This window comes from Eptesicus fuscus, chromosome 21 (genome assembly GCF_027574615.1).
Source record: "Eptesicus fuscus isolate TK198812 chromosome 21, DD_ASM_mEF_20220401, whole genome shotgun sequence".
Taxonomy (NCBI): Eukaryota; Metazoa; Chordata; class Mammalia; order Chiroptera; family Vespertilionidae; genus Eptesicus; species Eptesicus fuscus.
Genome location: NC_072493.1, coordinates 41,866,559 through 41,882,942, shown reverse-complemented (window position 1 = coordinate 41,882,942; position 16,384 = coordinate 41,866,559). Strand labels below are relative to the sequence as shown.

The 16,384-nt window shown below is 61.0% G+C and overlaps 1 protein-coding gene across 3 annotated transcripts; it reads left to right on the top strand.

The window, feature by feature from the left end:
• The first annotated feature begins 4,339 nt into the window (after positions 1–4,339).
• Positions 4,340–15,364, top strand: MEIS3 (Meis homeobox 3). Of its 3 annotated transcripts, none has more exons than XM_054710393.1 (13): positions 4,340–4,695; positions 6,295–6,464; positions 6,579–6,738; positions 6,838–6,888; positions 7,843–7,884; positions 8,038–8,187; positions 10,643–10,754; positions 10,940–11,088; positions 11,669–11,745; positions 11,967–12,025; positions 12,138–12,221; positions 12,528–12,597; positions 14,920–15,364. In XM_054710393.1, exons 1-12 carry the CDS (start codon positions 4,684–4,686, stop codon positions 12,575–12,577), a joined length of 1,116 nt encoding a protein of 371 aa, XP_054566368.1. In that variant the 5' UTR covers positions 4,340–4,683; the 3' UTR covers positions 12,578–12,597; positions 14,920–15,364. The 3 variants fall into 3 exon arrangements, with proteins under 3 accessions (XP_054566368.1, XP_008152650.1, XP_008152649.1); XM_008154428.3 differs by having other exon boundaries at positions 7,834–7,884; positions 8,089–8,187; XM_008154427.3 differs by having other exon boundaries at positions 7,834–7,884.
• The last annotated feature ends 1,020 nt before the right edge of the window (positions 15,365–16,384 follow it).

Below are 16,384 nucleotides of genomic sequence, written 5' to 3'. Positions count from 1 at the left end.
GACAGAGGCCGAGGAAGGATGGGGGACAGGAAGGGAGGGTCTGCGGGGGGATCGTGGCCCGCGCCCCTCCCCCCGGGCCAGGCGGTCCCCCCGTGGCCTCTGCCCAGCCATGCCTAATGGTATGATTGCTTGGCCGGGCGGCAGGCAGCGGGTGACAAATGAGCCGCCCGAGTCGCCGGGCTCAGGTGATGGATGGCCCGGGAGGCGGGCGGAGGGGCGGGCGCCGCGGGAGGAGGGGGTGGGGGGACCAAGATAAACATTTCCTTCTCCTGGAGCCGGGCCAGGCGGGGGGAGGGACTGGGGATTGGGGCGATGCATTTATGAAAGGTCTGGCAGCGGGTGGGGGAGTGAGGGACAGAGACAGGAGGGCTGAAACCCAGGGACACGGCGGGGGGACACAAAGGCTGAGAGACGGAGGCCCCCAGATGTAGAGTGGGGAGAGGGGGCGGGAGAGAGTAAGACGTAGAGATGGAGACGGACACGCACACAGACAGACAGGAGGAGACAGAGGTGGAGAGGAAGAGGCGCAGGGAGAGATGAGACAGAGATGGAGCAGACAGACACCCAAGACAGCAACAGAGACCTGGAGGGCGGGGATCCAGGTCCTGGGAGAGCCCTAAGTGAGGGAGGAGGGACAAGGGAGCAGATGAGAAAGGGGGGAAACTGAGGCAAGCGTTAGCGGTACCAAGAGAGAAGACGGGAGGGGGCCAGAGCAGCCCCTCGCTCACCCCCTCAGCTCCTGTAGCCTCTGACAGCAGACCTTGGGGGGTCCTGGGATCTCTGGGGGTCCCTGGGGCCACTAGGGATGGGGGACTGGGGTGAGCAAGAGGGCCCTCCCCAGGCCACTGAGAGGTCCACAGCCAAGCTGGGGGGGGGGAACCTGTGTTGGGGAGACCTGGGAGGTCCCCCAGATGTATTCATGGAGGCCTCAATAGGGTGGGACGGGGCCTTCCTCTCTATAAAGTGGGGCGGGGGGGGGGCTGGAGGTGAGACCCCTCCCAGGATGGTGCTCATCTGGGAGCCCCTGAAGGCATGCAGCACCCCCTCCCCCCAGATGTAGCCACACGGGCCAGCAAGCACCGGCCCAGGCCTGGACCCCATGGGCTCCCTCCCTGGACGGACGCGAGGGTCTGAGGACCATTTAAGGGACAGCTAGGCAGAGGGGGCCTGAGGTCAGAGAGGTGGGAGCCTGAGAGACCACACAGACTGGGGACCGGGTGTCAGCCGCCCCCCACCCCCCCGGCCCTGGCTCTCCCACCCGTTCTCCTCCCCGACACACACTCCCATTTCTCCCCTTCCAGCGCCTCGCTCCTCTCTTTAATTACAAAGGTTTATGCCCAAGAGTCCCAGCCCCGCTCCGTGTTGTGGGGCTGAGGGTCCTTCTGGGCGCAGAGCCGTGGAGGAAACTACCCTTTCCTCCCAGTGACACCCCCACATTGGCCCCCTGGGCCTCACCCGGTAGAGACAGTCGCCCCCCCCCCCCTCTGTCCCCTCGCCCCTCTCGTGGGCCACACTTCTTGTTTTCAGAACCAACTAGGGCAAGGGGACCTCAGCGTACCCCCCAACACAAAGGGAGGGGGGGCAGGCTCATGGCTCCCCATCGTGAACCTCAGCTGGGGGCCGTGGAGGGGACACACAGAAGAGCTTTGCATCTTTAATTAAAAAGTGATTTAAATTAATTTTCTGCTCCAAAACCCCTATCAGGGGGCGGGGTATGTGTGGCAGTGATTAAAGCACCGCTTCCCTCCGCCTTCCTTAAAGGGCCAGAGTCACCTGTGGGACAGTCGCATACAAGAGCTTCTGGGGAGCGCCAGCCCCCCCCACCACCACCCAGTCCTGGCCCCCTCTAGTTTTAGCTGGTTCCCCATCATTCCCCTCAACCCAGGCTCACCCCACAGATGGGGAGACTGAGGCTCAGGGAGGGAAGACCCGTCCGACCTCGCCCCCAGTCCCCCAGGTGCCCTCTCCCGCTGGGCAGCGCTTCTGTCCTCACCCCCATCCCGCGGCCTCGCCCCAGCCCCGGCCTGAGCGGCTTTAATTCCCAGAGAGGAGAGGTGACGCAGAAGCAGGTGCTGCCGAGGCAGAGCTGTTTATGAGGCTGTGACATTTCCTTAGAGCCCAGCAGGGCTGCGCACTGCTCCCGGCTCAGCCTCCCCCTCGCTGGGCCCTGTCCCCCCTCTCTCTCTGGGCCCCCATCCCCCTCTCTCTGGGCCCTGTCCCCCCTCTCTCTGGGCCCTGTCCCCCCTCTCTCGGGGCCCCCGTACCCCCTCTCTCGGGGCCTGTCCCCCCTCTCTCTGGGCCCCCTGTCCCCCTCTCTCTCTGGGCCTCCCATCACCCCCTCTCTCTGGCCCCCGTCCCCCTCTCTCTGGGTCTGTTCCCTTCCCACGCTCCTGTTCCCTTCTCTCGGGACCACTGTCTCACTGCTCTTTGGCACGATCCCCCTGGAGTGATGGTTTGTAACTTTGGGGGGCGGGTATCAAGTTTCCCTTTGTGAAAATCTGATGAACACCATGGGCCATCTTCCTGGCGGGGGGCCTGGGGGGACACATAAGCACCAAGCCCACCGGTGGCCTGCTGCACATTTGCCCCCCACCCCCCAAATCCAAGGGCACCTGAGGACAAAGACACTTCATGTAGAGTGAATCCCAGTCTCTCTCCTCCTCCTCCCCTCCCCCCCTTCCATGGCCGCTGGGAACACACAGATGCCTCCCTGCCCCAGGGCCTTTGCACCTGCTCTTCCCCTGCCTGGAACGACCTTCCCCCAGAGATCTGCATGGCTCCTTCGCCCTCCTCAGGACTCTCCTCAGATGTCACTCCCTCTGAGGACGTTCCCTGCCCAGCTCATATACCATCGCCCCCCACCCCCGGGGCCCCCGTCCCCCACCCCCCTCCTCACTCGGTTTTCCTGAGAGCACTTGTCACCCAGGCACACATTTCTGTACTTGACTCTTCTCTCTCCTCACCCGGCCCCCATAGAATGTGAGGGAACCACGAGGTCAGGAAGTTTGTCTTTTCCCCTGCAAATTCCCCGGAGCACCCCTGCACACAGCAGGTGCTCACTGAGTGCTGGTTGCACAAATCTCTGCCTCATTCAAACGCCAGGTTCCAGGCTGTCTGGGTCCCAGCCTCCGCGGCCAAAGCTGGGGCCCTTCTCTCAGCACCTCTGGAGCCAGTGACATCACTCGCCCTGGGGCGGCTGCGGACCCTTCAGGCGAAGGACCTGCTAACAGGTGGGAGCCCACGCTGGGCGGAGGGGCAGACGGATACCTCCGGCGCATGCGCACAGCCACGCACCTGTGCTAACACTCCGCCGTCCAAGACCCAGTTATTGTGTGCACAACCTCGGGCACCCCCAACACTCACCCCCATTCAGACAGAAATACCGCATGCAAACACCCCCCAGGCCTGGGTCAGACAGCCAGGCGCACGGGCACAGCTGGACACACACACGCACACACACACGCACACACACACACACACACACACACACGCACACACACACACACACACACGCACACACACACACACACATACGCGCGCGCGCAGGGAGTCCTGGTCTCCCAGGGGCGGGGCGGGGAGTTCGGGGGCAGAGCAAGAAGAGAACTAAAATATGGGGGTTTGGTTACTTCCAGCCTCCGGTTCTCTCCTCTCCTGTTTCACAGTCAGCGAGAGGAGGAGAGAGGGCGAGGGGAGACGGCGGGAGCGAGGGCCCGCGGGAGGTGGGGGAAGGGAGGCACGGAGAGAGGCAGAGATGTGGGGGCAGAGATGGGAGAGAGACAGAGACAAAGACGGAGAGAAAGGAGGGAAGAGAGAGAGAGAGAGTCGAAGATGGAGAGAAAATAGAGAACCAGGGAGACAGAGAGGCAGAGAAGGGCGCAGAGCGCGGAGGACAGGGGACGGGGGACAGGGGACAGGGGACAGGGGGACAGGGACAGGGGGACAGGGACCTGTGGCAGCCGAGGGAGAGGGGGAGGCAGAGACCCTGAGGCGGAAGTGGGGGGCAAGAGAGAGCAGGGCGGGAGGGGGGGAGCTCAGACACCGGGAGACTCGGCTACAAAAGCCGCCCCTCCCCGGAGCGGGGGGAGCGGGGGAGGGGAGGCGCTCCCGCCCCGCCCGCGCCGCCGGCGGACAGCGGGTTAAGCGTCTCCGCGGTGGAACTTCCGGATGTGACCACAGAGAGAGGGAGAGACCGGGAGGCGGAGAGGGGCCGCCAGGGCCGCGGCACCCCGGGCCGCCCACGCCGGGACCCGCACCCGCACCCGCGCCCGCGCCCGCGCGGGGAGCCCCACCGCCCCCTCGCCCCGGCCGGGCCCCTCCTCCCCCACCCCCACTCCTCGGCGCTCGATCTGTTGGTCTGGAGCTGGTTCCGTCCTCCCGGGGCCCGGGAAGGGACTGGGGGCCCCAGGGAGGGGCCTGGGGCGACCCTCCCGCCCTCTCGCCCCTTCCCTCGAGGGCATGAGGCCCGGGCTGTGACCCCCGCGGGAGGGGGCTGGGGGGTCCATGCTCGCAGCCTCCGCTCCGCCGGGCGCGGGCCACTGACGGCGGCGGGGGCGGGGGGCCGGGCACCCAGCCTCCTGCCCCACCCCCTGGCGTCCGCGCCGCGGGCCATCGGGGACCCCTGGCTGCGCCCTCCCCGCGGGCCAGGCCCTGGAGGGACCCGGGAGCTGCCGCCGGCATCAGCCCATGGCCCGGAGGGTAGGTCTGAGGGCGAGCACCCTGCGCCCCAGCCCGTCTTCCTTCGCCCCCTTCCCTCCGTCACCCCCCTCCCCGGTGGGCGCTCGGGTCCCGTCCTGCCCGCCCGCCCTCTGCACCATCCCTGTCTCTGCCTCCCTCTCCCTCTCCCTCGGCCCCCCCACTGCCCCTCCGTCTCCCCCTCCGCCGCAGGCCCTGTGTCCTGCCCGCTGCCTTCCTCCGCTGCCCCAGCCTCCTCCCTGCTGGACTTTTGTTCCGAGTCCTCGGGGGTTCAGGGTGGGACGCGCTGGCAGAGGTGGGTCCCACAGGCGGGGCCCCTCCCCTCCCCTCCCCTCCCCTGTGTGTCCCGGGGATGGGCAGAGCGGAGGCGGCGGCGAGGAGGTGAGTGGGCGCCTTGGGGCTGGAGGCGCAGGAGGAGCGGGTGGTGCGGGAACGGCCCGGAGCGGCTGGAGCAACTTCAGGCTCCGAAGTTGGGAGAGGGAGGGAAGGGGGGCAGACACAGGGCCCTCGGCGCCCCGCGGGTGAGGCGCCGGTGCGGGAACTCCCGCCGCCCCGCCGGGTCCCTGCGCCTCTTTAAGCCTCAGTGTCTGCATCCGCGAGGGCAGAGTCCGGGCTCCCAGCGCGTGCTCCTGGGGTGACGGGACAGAGATCTCCCCCGTGCCCCTGGGTTCTCTGGGGGGAAGTGAGCTGTGCGGGTGTGGGTTTTGGTGGGCTCCCTCCCCCCCACCCCGTTCAACAAGAGTTGATTGAATGTGTGCCAGGCACTGTGCGAGGTGCCTCATTCATTCATTCATTCATTCACTCATTCACTCCTGTGCCTGGCAGTTGGCTCTGGTGTGTGTGTGTGTGTGTGTGTATGTGTGTGTGTGTGTGTGTGTGTGTGTGTGTCCCACCTGGTGAGTGGGCTGTGACAAGTTGTGCATATGTGAAAACTGAAGTGAAATTGACGTGGGGAGACTGAGCATGGGCACAAACAATGCGGTTTCCGTGGGAAGTGTCTGTAAGTGACGGTCCGTCCCTCTTCTGCCTCTGCCTCTTTCTCCTGCATCTGCTCTGTGTCTCACCCTCTCCCCTCTGCCCTCTGCACCTCTGTCCCCCTCTCTCTTTGCCTTTCTTCTCTCTCTCTCTCTCCCCCTCTCTTTCCCCCCTTCCCTCTGTCTTTTTCTAAATCTGTCTCCAGGCCTTTCTCCCCTCCTTCCTCTCTTCCTCATTCTGTGAGGAGCTGGCAGTTACCAGCCAGCTGATCCCTGACACCCCGCCCCCCCCCCCCCCCCCCCACACACACACCCTGACTCTCAGATCAGAGACCTGGGTCTGTCTCTCTCCTCTGGACCTTCCTGCCCACACTTCAGGCGTCTCTGATGGGACTTATGTCACAGTCCAGGGTACAAGAGCAGGAGTCCCACACAGCTCCATGGGGCATGGAGAGTCTTGGGGGGGGGGGGGAATGAGGAGCACGGCTGGGACACTTGGGGACAGTGCAGGTTCCTGCGGAGGGAGAGGGACAGGGACAGGGACAGGGACAGGGAGTCTCAGACCAGGGCCAGGAGGTTCTCGCTGGTGCTGATGCCTCCCTGGGCTCTCCCCTCTTGCCTCCCCCAGTACGATGAGCTGCCCCACTACCCAGGCATCGTGGACGGCACTGCAACCCTGGCTGGCTTCTCGGAGGCAGTGCCTCCCGCACCTGGAGCCCCTGGGCCCTTCGGCCCCCACCGGCCTCCCCCGGGCCTGGACAGTGATGGCCTGAAGCAGGAGAAGGATGAGATCTACGGGTGAGTGGGGGCGGGGCTGGGGGCCGTGGGGTCTCAGGATTCAGGCCTTCCTTTCTGTGTCTCGGTCCCTCTGCTTCTCTCTCTCTGACCCTGTCTCACTCTGGTTCTCTCCAGACACCCGCTCTTCCCGCTGCTGGCCCTGGTCTTTGAGAAATGTGAATTGGCCACCTGCTCCCCCCGTGATGGGGCCGGGGCTGGGCCGGGCACACCCCTGGGCGGTGACGTCTGCTCCTCCGATTCCTTCAATGAGGACATTGCGGCCTTTGCCAAGCAGGTGGGCACCCAGCTGCGTGCAGCCAAGCCCAGGACAGCAGGGAGGGCAGGCGGGAGGCAGCCGTGCCCTCCCTGGCCTCTCTCTGCCCCCCCCCCCCAGGTCCGCTCCGAGAGGCCCCTCTTCTCCTCCAACCCAGAGCTGGACAATCTGGTGAGGCCTGGGCCCCCCACAGTGCCCGCTCCTGCACGGGGGGTCTCCTGTCCTGCCCTCCATAGCCTTGGGGTGGGTTGGGGGACCCACATTTTCACACAGTGATAACTGTTGCCCCTTTGCGATGCAGTATGGCCTAGACTTGAGAACGCAGACCAATGGCTCGAGTTCGAATCCAAGTTCTGCCACAGCCTAGCTCTGTGAACCAGGACGAGTAGTTCCATCTCCCTGCGCCCCAGTTTCCTCGTCTGTAAAGTGTATCTAGTAGTAATTTCTACCTCGTAGGGCTTTGGTGAGGATGTAATGAGTTAACGAGAGTCAAGTGCAGAGCACAGTGCCTGGTACAGACTCAGTGCGCATTCGCTGTTCTGCGGGAGAACAGAGCCCACCCCAAAATGAGTGCAGGGACTTGGCTACGAAGGACAGAGGAGAGGGAGAGAGCAAAGAAAGAGAAGGGAGGAAAGGGAGGGAGAGGGAGGAATGCCCTGGCTTCTTTCAGGGCCCAGCTCCCGCCAGCGCTTCCTATTGGCTGAACCCTTTGGCAAAGGACTCTGGGAAATGTAGTTTGCAGGTGAAGGGTGGGCCCTAGAGCAGAGGGCAGGCAGGCAAAGGAGCGGGTGTTGTTATTGCAGCTCCCCTGTGTTCACTCCTCTTGTGATGGATCCTCCTCTGTCTCTTGCTTCGCTTTGTCTCTGACACAATCTAACACTCTTCCCGGAATTCTGGGTCTCCGTCCCCGATCTCTGTTTCTCTCTGTGCCTGTCGCCGTCTCTGCGGCTCCCTGTGCTCTGTCTCTCTGTCCTTGTCATTCTGTCTCACTCTTTCTCTCCCTCTGTCTCTTCTCTTCCCTCTTGCGCCCCCTCCTCCTCCTCCTCTTCCTTCTTCTCTCTTTGTCTCTGTCTCCCTCCCTCCGCCCCTCTGCCCTCTCCCTGTCTCTCCTTTCAGATGATACAGGCCATCCAGGTGCTCAGGTTCCACCTGCTGGAGCTGGAGAAGGTGAGTGCTCCTCATGCCCCCTCACACCCTCTCTCGCCCCCATCCCTCCCCCTCCAGCCCCTCCCCTCCCCTCAGGCTCTCTCCCCACCCCCGTTCCCACACACCCCAGCCCTGGCCCCCGGGTGGCCCCCCCAGTACCCCGTGCCCCCTCAGGTCCACGACCTGTGCGACAACTTCTGTCACCGCTACATCACCTGCCTCAAGGGAAAGATGCCCATCGACCTGGTCATCGAGGATCGGGACGGCGGCTGCAGGGAGGACCTCGAGGACTACCCGGCCTCCTGCCCCAGCCTCCCGGACCAGGTGGGCCGGACGGCACCGGGCATCGCCCTGCAACCAGAGCCAGCCAGGCAGCGGGGTTACAGCATGAGGACACGCACACACACACGCACACGCACACACGCACACGCACACATGTGCGCGCGCCTTAACAGCTGAAGACACCACCATGGACTCGGCTACACCCACACAGGTTCACACACAGCTGCACAGGCTCAATTCCAGCCATTCTCACTCATGGCCGGTGACGGCCTGCACCATATACCCATACACCCAGACCACACAGCCTGGTTGAGACACCATCATTCTGTGTGTGTGTGTGTGTGTGTGTGTGTGTGTGTGTGTGTGTGTTGCACATGCAACAGCCACACAGACGGAGGTTGAGCCACATAGCCCCGGATGCTGCCACACAAATCAGATACAGCGACACCCAGACTGACCACAGGGCCTGCACACTCGCACGCACACGCTACCTGACCGCCTAACAGTCTCCCCACAGCGGGCGTGCACACACCCCATGCCACTCCGTCTCTGAAACAGTCGGACTACAGTTTCATCAACAACCACATGACAGCCCGGCCGTGGGGATCCCAACCAGGACCACACCCTCAAGGCGGTCACCCTCTCAACACACCCAGCGATTATACAGTCTGACACCTGCACCCAGATGCAGACGTTCTGCCATACCCCAACTGGACTTGGGTGTGCCTCACGCTAGTCACAGATGGGCCCCAAGGACCCTCTGCCCACAGCCCCTAATATCCACCCACTCAGTGAGAGCCACGTGCATGTGACGACTGGTCACAGCTCGCTCGGAGACACAGCCATATTCCTTATCTTTTTATAAAAAAATACATATTTTTTTTATTGATTTCAGAGAGGAAGGGAGAGAGAGCTAGAAAAATAGAAACATCAGTGATGAGAGAGAATCATTGATTGGCTGCCTCCTGCACGCCCCCCACTGGGGATCAAGCCCACAACCTGGGCACGTGCCCCGACCTGCAATCGAACCGTGACCTCTGGTTCATTGGTCGATGCTCAACCACACAGTCCAGGCCATATTCCCTATCTTCACACCGCCCCCGACTCACGCCCCCAGCAGTTACCACCCGACATAGTCACGTGAGCAGGAACCAGGACCACCACACACTGTCTCACAAATAGGACAACCCACAGCCACACCCTTGATGGTCGTCAGACGCAGCCCCCTGGCCGTCTCCGAGAGCGACAGCCGTGCTCAGAACCCACTGCACGTCTCAGCTCCACCCAAGTCGCAGCCACGCCTCAGCCGCCTCCCGTCCAGCCACAACCAGGCCATCGGGCACGGATGTAGGCACTCACACAGCCACAGTCTCGGGCCAGCTTCTCGCACCCCAGCGTGGAGGCTCCCCCACAGCCGTGGGTCGAATCCAGCGCTGCCACAGCTGCAGGGACAGTCACATCCACCCCGAAGCCTGCAGACCCGATGCCCCTGCAGCTCACACACAGGCCCCGCAATGCACCCAAGCACGCAATTGCACGCACAGGCCGAGCCTGCAGAAGGCTCCCCTGAGCCGGCCTCCTGGGCTGTGCGCCGCAGGACTCAGATGGCAGTGGGGAGGGGCTGTTTACCAGGCAGCGGGCAGGTCAAGGGCCATCCCGGGGGCAGGCCGGGCACCCCAGGGTTTCTGTGGCTGTTTGCATCCCTCCCACACCCACTCTGCCTCCCAGCATTGAACTGAACGTTTAGCCGAACGACAAAGAAGTCAAGGTGCTGTCTCCATGCGAGTGGCTGGGGCTCTGGGACGAGGAGCTGGGGTGGAGCGTGAGCCCAACACCTGGTCAAGTTCCTCAAGGAGTTGGGGTGAAGAAAGCACAGTCCTGGGCTCCTGGTCTGCAGTTCTGAGACCCCCAAGTCTCTAAACACTGAAAGCTGCTACCCCCGCCCCCCACCCGTGCCCATACGTTTAGTGCAAACTCATTTGGCAGCAAAATCTGACCTGAACTAATGAGAGGCTATTTATAGCCTTTATTTATTCCACCTAGTTAAATATCCATCCGTTTTGCTGCAGAAATGTTAATGAGCTTGATGACGAGGTGATGCCATGCCCAGACCCCGCTGGGGGTGGTATGAAGTACACGGCGTGTGCGCTGTGCGCTGACTTACTGTCTAAAAATGTGACAAGTTCTGAATTCGGAACCGCCTCCAGCCCCACGGACTTCCGATAAGGTGCCATAGGTCTGTGCAAACTCGTCTTTGCTGAGGGACTGCCGTGCCTTCCTGTAAATGGACTCACTGAGTTGCCGCACTCGGTGAGGTGGGGACCGGTATCGTCTTCCATTATCCAGTTGGGGAAACCGAGGCACAGGGAGGCGAGGTGACCTGCCCAAGGTCACGCAGCCAGGGAAGGGGCAGGGACAGGCTCGCCACCCAGAAGCCCCAGCCCCGGAGCCCGTCGTCTTGGTTACTGTGCTGTGACCTCCATCTCTTGTCTCCCAGAATCACACCTGGCTTAGGGACCATGAGGACGGCGGGTCTGCGCATCTGGGGACCCCGGGGCCGTCCAGCGGGGGCCTGGCCTCCCAGAGTGGGGACAACTCCAGTGATCCAGGTGAGAAGCTGGGGGGGGGGGGGGGGAGAGAAGAGAAATGTGGGAGCCAGCCTGCGGACTGAAGTTAGACAGCAAGTGGGACTGCCAAGGGGGCTGGGGTGGGGGGTAGGGTCTTGGGTGAGGGTTCTGGGCCTCCGGGTTCCCGCCCTCATGTCCACAAGCACAGCGTGCCCCTCCCCCCTCAGGAGACGGACTAGACACCAGCGTGGCCTCCCCCAGCTCTGGGGGGGAGGACGAGGAGCTGGACCCCGAGCGGCGGCGGAACAAGAAAAGGGGCATCTTCCCCAAGGTGGCCACCAACATCATGAGAGCCTGGTTGTTCCAGCACCTCTCGGTGAGAGCCCCCCCCCCCCCCCGCGGGCGGCACAGAGACCGAGGCCCGGAGACACCCAGAGATGGGAGACGGAGGCGGGGGAGCATTGAGGGAGGGTTCCCAGGAGGTGGGGACCGGCCAGAAAAAAAGCATCCTGTGTGCCAGGTGCTGCTCGGGGCTCTTAACTCATTCAGCCCTCCCCAACCCACCCACCCGTACATCTGACCATCTGCCCTTCTGGTCACCCACCCATCAGTCAGCCACCAGCCAGCCAGCATACTCGGTGGGGGCAGGGCTGTATCCGCTCCATTCTGCAGAGGAGAGAGGGAGCCCGGTCCCCAGCTCCGTCCTCCCCGATGAGAGCTGGCCAATTAGCCTCTAATTGCTGGAGGAGGCGGGGCGCCCACGGGCGTAATTGCCCGAAGCCTGGCTCTGCTTCCCTGGCTGGGCCTCGGGGAGCAAGGGGAAGCTCAGGCGCGCTGGCTCTTCCGGCCCCTGCCCCAGCCTGGGCTCGCCAGCCGGCCTCCGGGACCGGGCGGGCCAGGCCTCGGGGACCAGATGGTGGCCCAGCAGGCAGGGTGACTCTTGCTGATGGCCACAGCACCCGTACCCCTCGGAGGAACAGAAGAAACAGCTGGCGCAGGACACGGGGCTCACCATCCTGCAAGTCAACAACTGGTGAGGGGCCCTGGAGGCTGGGGCGGCGCGTGGGGAGCCCGGGGCGGGAGGCCGGGCGCTGTCCGCGGTGCTGAAGGAGACCGCGGAGCCCCTGGGAGACCTGCGCCTTCTCCTCCCATTCCAGCCCTCTCGTCCCAGCTCTCTCTGTGTCTATGCTCACCTCTGCCTCTCCCCTACACCCTCTTTACACCCTCCTCCATGTCCGTGACCGCCCCCTCCAGGTTCATTAACGCCCGGAGACGCATCGTGCAACCAATGATAGACCAATCCAACCGCACAGGTACCAGGAGGAGGGGGGGGGGAGAGAGGGCCTAGTGCTCCCCGAGGAGTGCCAACGCCCGGACCCAGGCACCCTGGGGCTCAGGCTGCACCCCTAAACCCCTCTCTTGCAGGGCAGGGTGCAGCCTTCAGCCCAGAGGGCCAGCCCATGGCGGGCTACACAGAAACACAGCCACACATGACTGGCAGGCCACCAGGTAAGGCTCCGCCCCTTAACTAAGCCACACCTCCAGTACCAGGCCCCCCTCTAATGAAGATGGCGCACCTTCCGGGATTATGTTCATGAATAATGAAGACAGGGCCTCATTTGCATAACAGGGGAGCCGATTTCCGGGTGCCCACCTATGGGAAGGCTCCACTTTTCCTTAAATGACCAGCACGGTCTTAAACAACGGCTCAGTCTGTCCTGATGGAGGAATCCCCTGAGACAGAAAGGGGCGAGAGGGACTTTGGTGCATATGGGGTGCCTGGTGAAGACCCACTAACCCTCTTTTGTCTTCCAGGATCTATGGGGATGAGTGTGAACTTGGAAGGAGAGTGGCATTATCTGTAGAGCCAGGATTCGGGAGAAGTGTGAGTGTCCAGTGCGAGGGCTGCTGGGCTGGGGGCTGGGCAGCTTTGTGAGCCTCGGACTCCAATAATGGACCACCCAGAGCAGGGCAGTGTCGGTCCCTGAGCCGAGGGTTCTCCAAGGCTTGAGGGGAAGATGATTCATCCATCCACCCATCCACACATACATACATGCATCTATACAAACATGCATCCATCCATACATGCATCCATATATACATGCATACACACATGTCCTGAAATGCCACAGGTAGGGTCTGCTCTTTTTTAAAAAATATATATATCTTTATTGATTTCAGAGAGGAAGGGAGAGGAGAGAGATAGAAACATCCATGATGAGAGAGAATCATTGATCAGCTGCCTTCTGCACAACCCCCACTGGGGATCAAGCCTGCAACTCCGGCATGTGCCCTTGACTGGAATCGAACCTGGGACCCTTCAGTCTGCAGGCTGACACTCTATCCACTGAGCCAAACCAGTCAGGGTGGGTCAGCTCTTGAGAAGATTCTGTGCTTGTGAGGAAGGGGACATCAGAAACCAGTGCCACAGTTGAAACAATAAAACGCAGGCTGACCGGGGAGGGAGTCGTCCACTGTCTCTGAGATATCTGGGAAGACTTCATGGCGGAAGTGGCTTCTGGGCGGGGTATTGGAGCATGAATAGGAATCCCTGGGTAGAAGTTAGGGGCAAAGTAATAGGACACATTCTTTTATTCTTCCAGGTCTTAAGGTTTTAGAGTTTCTTAAAGATGAGATAGAGGACCAGAGACCAGGACACAGGCTTTATTAGAGGAGAAGGACCCTGCCTGGCTGCCTCCCAAAGGAAGAGAGAGCACATGTGCAGGGGTGAAGGCGCCTTTTGAGGGGAGGAAAGGGAAGGGATGGGGCTTAGGGTACTCAGCACACGCTGATTGGTGGTTTCATATAAGGCACATAATTAGGGACTTAGGAATCAGTATTTGGCAGGTGCTGATTGGTGGTTCAATGTACAGTCCATATAAGGTGCCTGTTTATGTGCTCAGGAATGTTCGGGCTGCAGGTGGAGTTTACGTCATTCTCCGTCCATCAGTTGGGGGAAGGGAGGATCTATCAGTTTCTTCTTCACAACAACCCCAAGAGGGAGAAACTGTTATTATTTCCATTTTGCAGATGAGAAAACTGAGGCTCAGAGAGAAGAGCTCAGTTGTGCAGGTTCACTCAGCTCAGAAAAGCAAAGGGAACAGTATGTGCAAAGGCTGAGGGTTGAGAGGCTACCCGAACTTTCCAAAGCATAGATCAGATCTTGACCATCTTTGCATTCAACGTTCTGTGGCTCCCTAGTGCCCTCTGATGAAGTTGGAACTCAGTTTAGCATTCATTCATTCATTCATTCATTTATTCAGTTCACATTCCCTGAGCACCTCTGTGCCTGGCCCTGTGCTGGGCGGTGCTGGGAACATGGCCGTCACCCTGACAGCCCCAGCCCCGCCCTTGTGGGGCTCCCAATCCAGTGGGGGAGACAGACCCGTCTCAGTCAGTGATGACCGAGTGGGCAGGGTGGGATGAGGGAACTCAGGCATTGGAGGAGCCCAGAGAAGACATCAGACCCACGCTGGTGAGTTCAGGGAGTGCTTCCTGGAGGAGGGGACTTTGGAGCTGAGACTGGAAGATAGGAGGAGTGAGGCAGGGGAAGAGGGAATAGCATATGCAAAGGCCCAGCGCACCTGGAAACCTCAAGGCTCTGAAACAGCCTCTCTCCACCCCACACAGGAGGAGAGCGGTCTGAGCTGGTGAGTCAGTCATAAATTCAGGGCCCGCAGAAAGGCTGGGAGATGAGCGTGGAGACGTGGGAGGGCGTAGGCATGAGGGGCACTGGAGGCCTGAGCCTGGGCAAGAGAGACAGACAGGTTTGCTCAGAGCCTGGTCAGTGGGGGGCTCAGCTCTGCTCTGACCAGTGTGGACGGGGTGGCCTGGCCTGAGTGTCCGAGGACCTCTGGGACCAGGAGGGGCTTCTCATCCTACTTCCCGGGGGGGCGGGGGAGGGGGGAAGGCGGGGAGGGAGGCTGTCTTTTCTCTCTGCCTTTGCTGCCCCGCCCCCACTCTTGTCTTTGTCTCCCACTCTCCTTGTCTTTCTTTCTTTGTCTTAACTGTCTCCTTATCTCTCTTTCCAACGCTGTCTCTCTCCCTCCATTTTGTTCTGATCCCCCCTCTCTCTCTTTCTCTCTCTCTCTGCATCCCTCTCACTGTGGGGCTGGTGGGGACTACTCAGCAGGGCTGATGTGGGGGAGCCAGGTGCCTCCCCACCTCCTGACGTGGCCTCTCCCCCCCCCCCCCCGCCTCTCCACAGACTCCAGCTTCTGAACTGTGACCACCAGGCTAACACCTGGTTCCGGTCCCCACCTCTGGCGTCAGGACCCCATCTCCTACGGCCCTCCCACTGAACGCCTACCTCCCTGGGGCCCCGCCAGGACACGGGGGGCCTGAGCACCTGCTGGGGGGTCTCTCAAGGACAAAGACGAAGCCTCTAGGCTCTGCGCCCCACTTCTGCCCTCACCGCTGCCAGGAACCTGAGCTGAGATCTGGGTCCTCAGAAGAGGGTGGCTGGGGTCCCCCACCTCCAGGACAGATGGAATTGGGGGTGGGCGGGGGCCGTCAGGGGAGGAGGGTCACCTGGATCCGATATTTGGGGAGGTTCCCTTCATCCTCCCAGCCCACCCCCCTCCTGTCTCCTCCTACCTCCCTTCTCTAATGTCTTCTACTTTTTTTTTTAATGATAAAGTCTTAAAAACAAAAAGCCACCAATTTGAGTTCTGACTTGTTTGTTTTTTTAAGTTTTTGTTTTTATTGATTTTTAGAGAAAGAGGAAGGCAGAGGGAGAGAAACATCGATGTGAGTGAAACATTGACCGGCTGCCTCCTGCATGCCCCCTACCAGGGATCCAGTGTGCAACCTGGGCATATGCCCTGACCGGGAATTTAACCAGCAACCGTTTGGTGCACAGGACAGCACCCAATCCACTGACCAGAGCCAATTTGAGTCTTTGTGTCTCTTCTAAGATTCAAATTCTCATCCGTTTGAAGCTTATACAACACTCATTACAATGACAATTAATACTCTTTATCCTGCTCTGCCCTTGGGCACTCTATAGGTATCAGTCAGCTATTGCTGTGTAACAAACAATCCCTAAACGTTGTGGCTCAAAACGCCCACTCCTTTGTAGCTCATCATTTTATGGGTTGGTATCTTAAACTAGGCTCAGCGAGGCAGGTCTTGTGTTTCAGCAGGGCTCTCTTGTGTGTCTGTGGCAGGGACAGGTCAAGGGGGCTCTGGTTCTGGGGGTCGGCTTGCGGGCAGCAGGGGCAACAGGACCGTGTGGTAACATCAGCCGAGTTGGTTCACATAGAGGCTTGATTGGACTCCAAGAGAGAGCAGAAGGGCCCACGCCCTCTAGAGGCCGCTGCTCAGATCTGGCTCATGATGATCATTCTCTTAGCCATGGAACGTCTCAAGGCCAGCCCAAGGGAGGGGAAATAGACTCTACCCTTCTTGGGAGGAGCTGCAAACTCACATGGCAAGCGAGGTGGATACTGGGAGGAATGAGGAATCATGGCCACTCTTTTTTATTTTTTTATTTTTTTTTTTTTTAATTTCTTTATTGATTAAGGTGTCACATATTTGTCCTCATCCCCCCATTCCCATCCCACCCCTCTCCCCACGCATGCCCCAATCCCCTGTTGAACTTAACCGTTGGATAGGCTTATATGCATGCATACAGGTCCTTTGGTTGAACTCTCCCCCTCCCCCCCTCCCTC

Bases quoted from the DNA above. Each gene is read 5' to 3' on its own strand.
- MEIS3 (XM_008154427.3), top strand. The intron at 7,885-8,037 runs GTGAGTGCTCCT...GTGCCCCCTCAG, and splicing joins ACCTGCTGGAGCTGGAGAAG to GTCCACGACCTGTGCGACAA. The intron at 10,755-10,939 runs GTGAGAAGCTGG...CTCCCCCCTCAG, and splicing joins GGACAACTCCAGTGATCCAG to GAGACGGACTAGACACCAGC.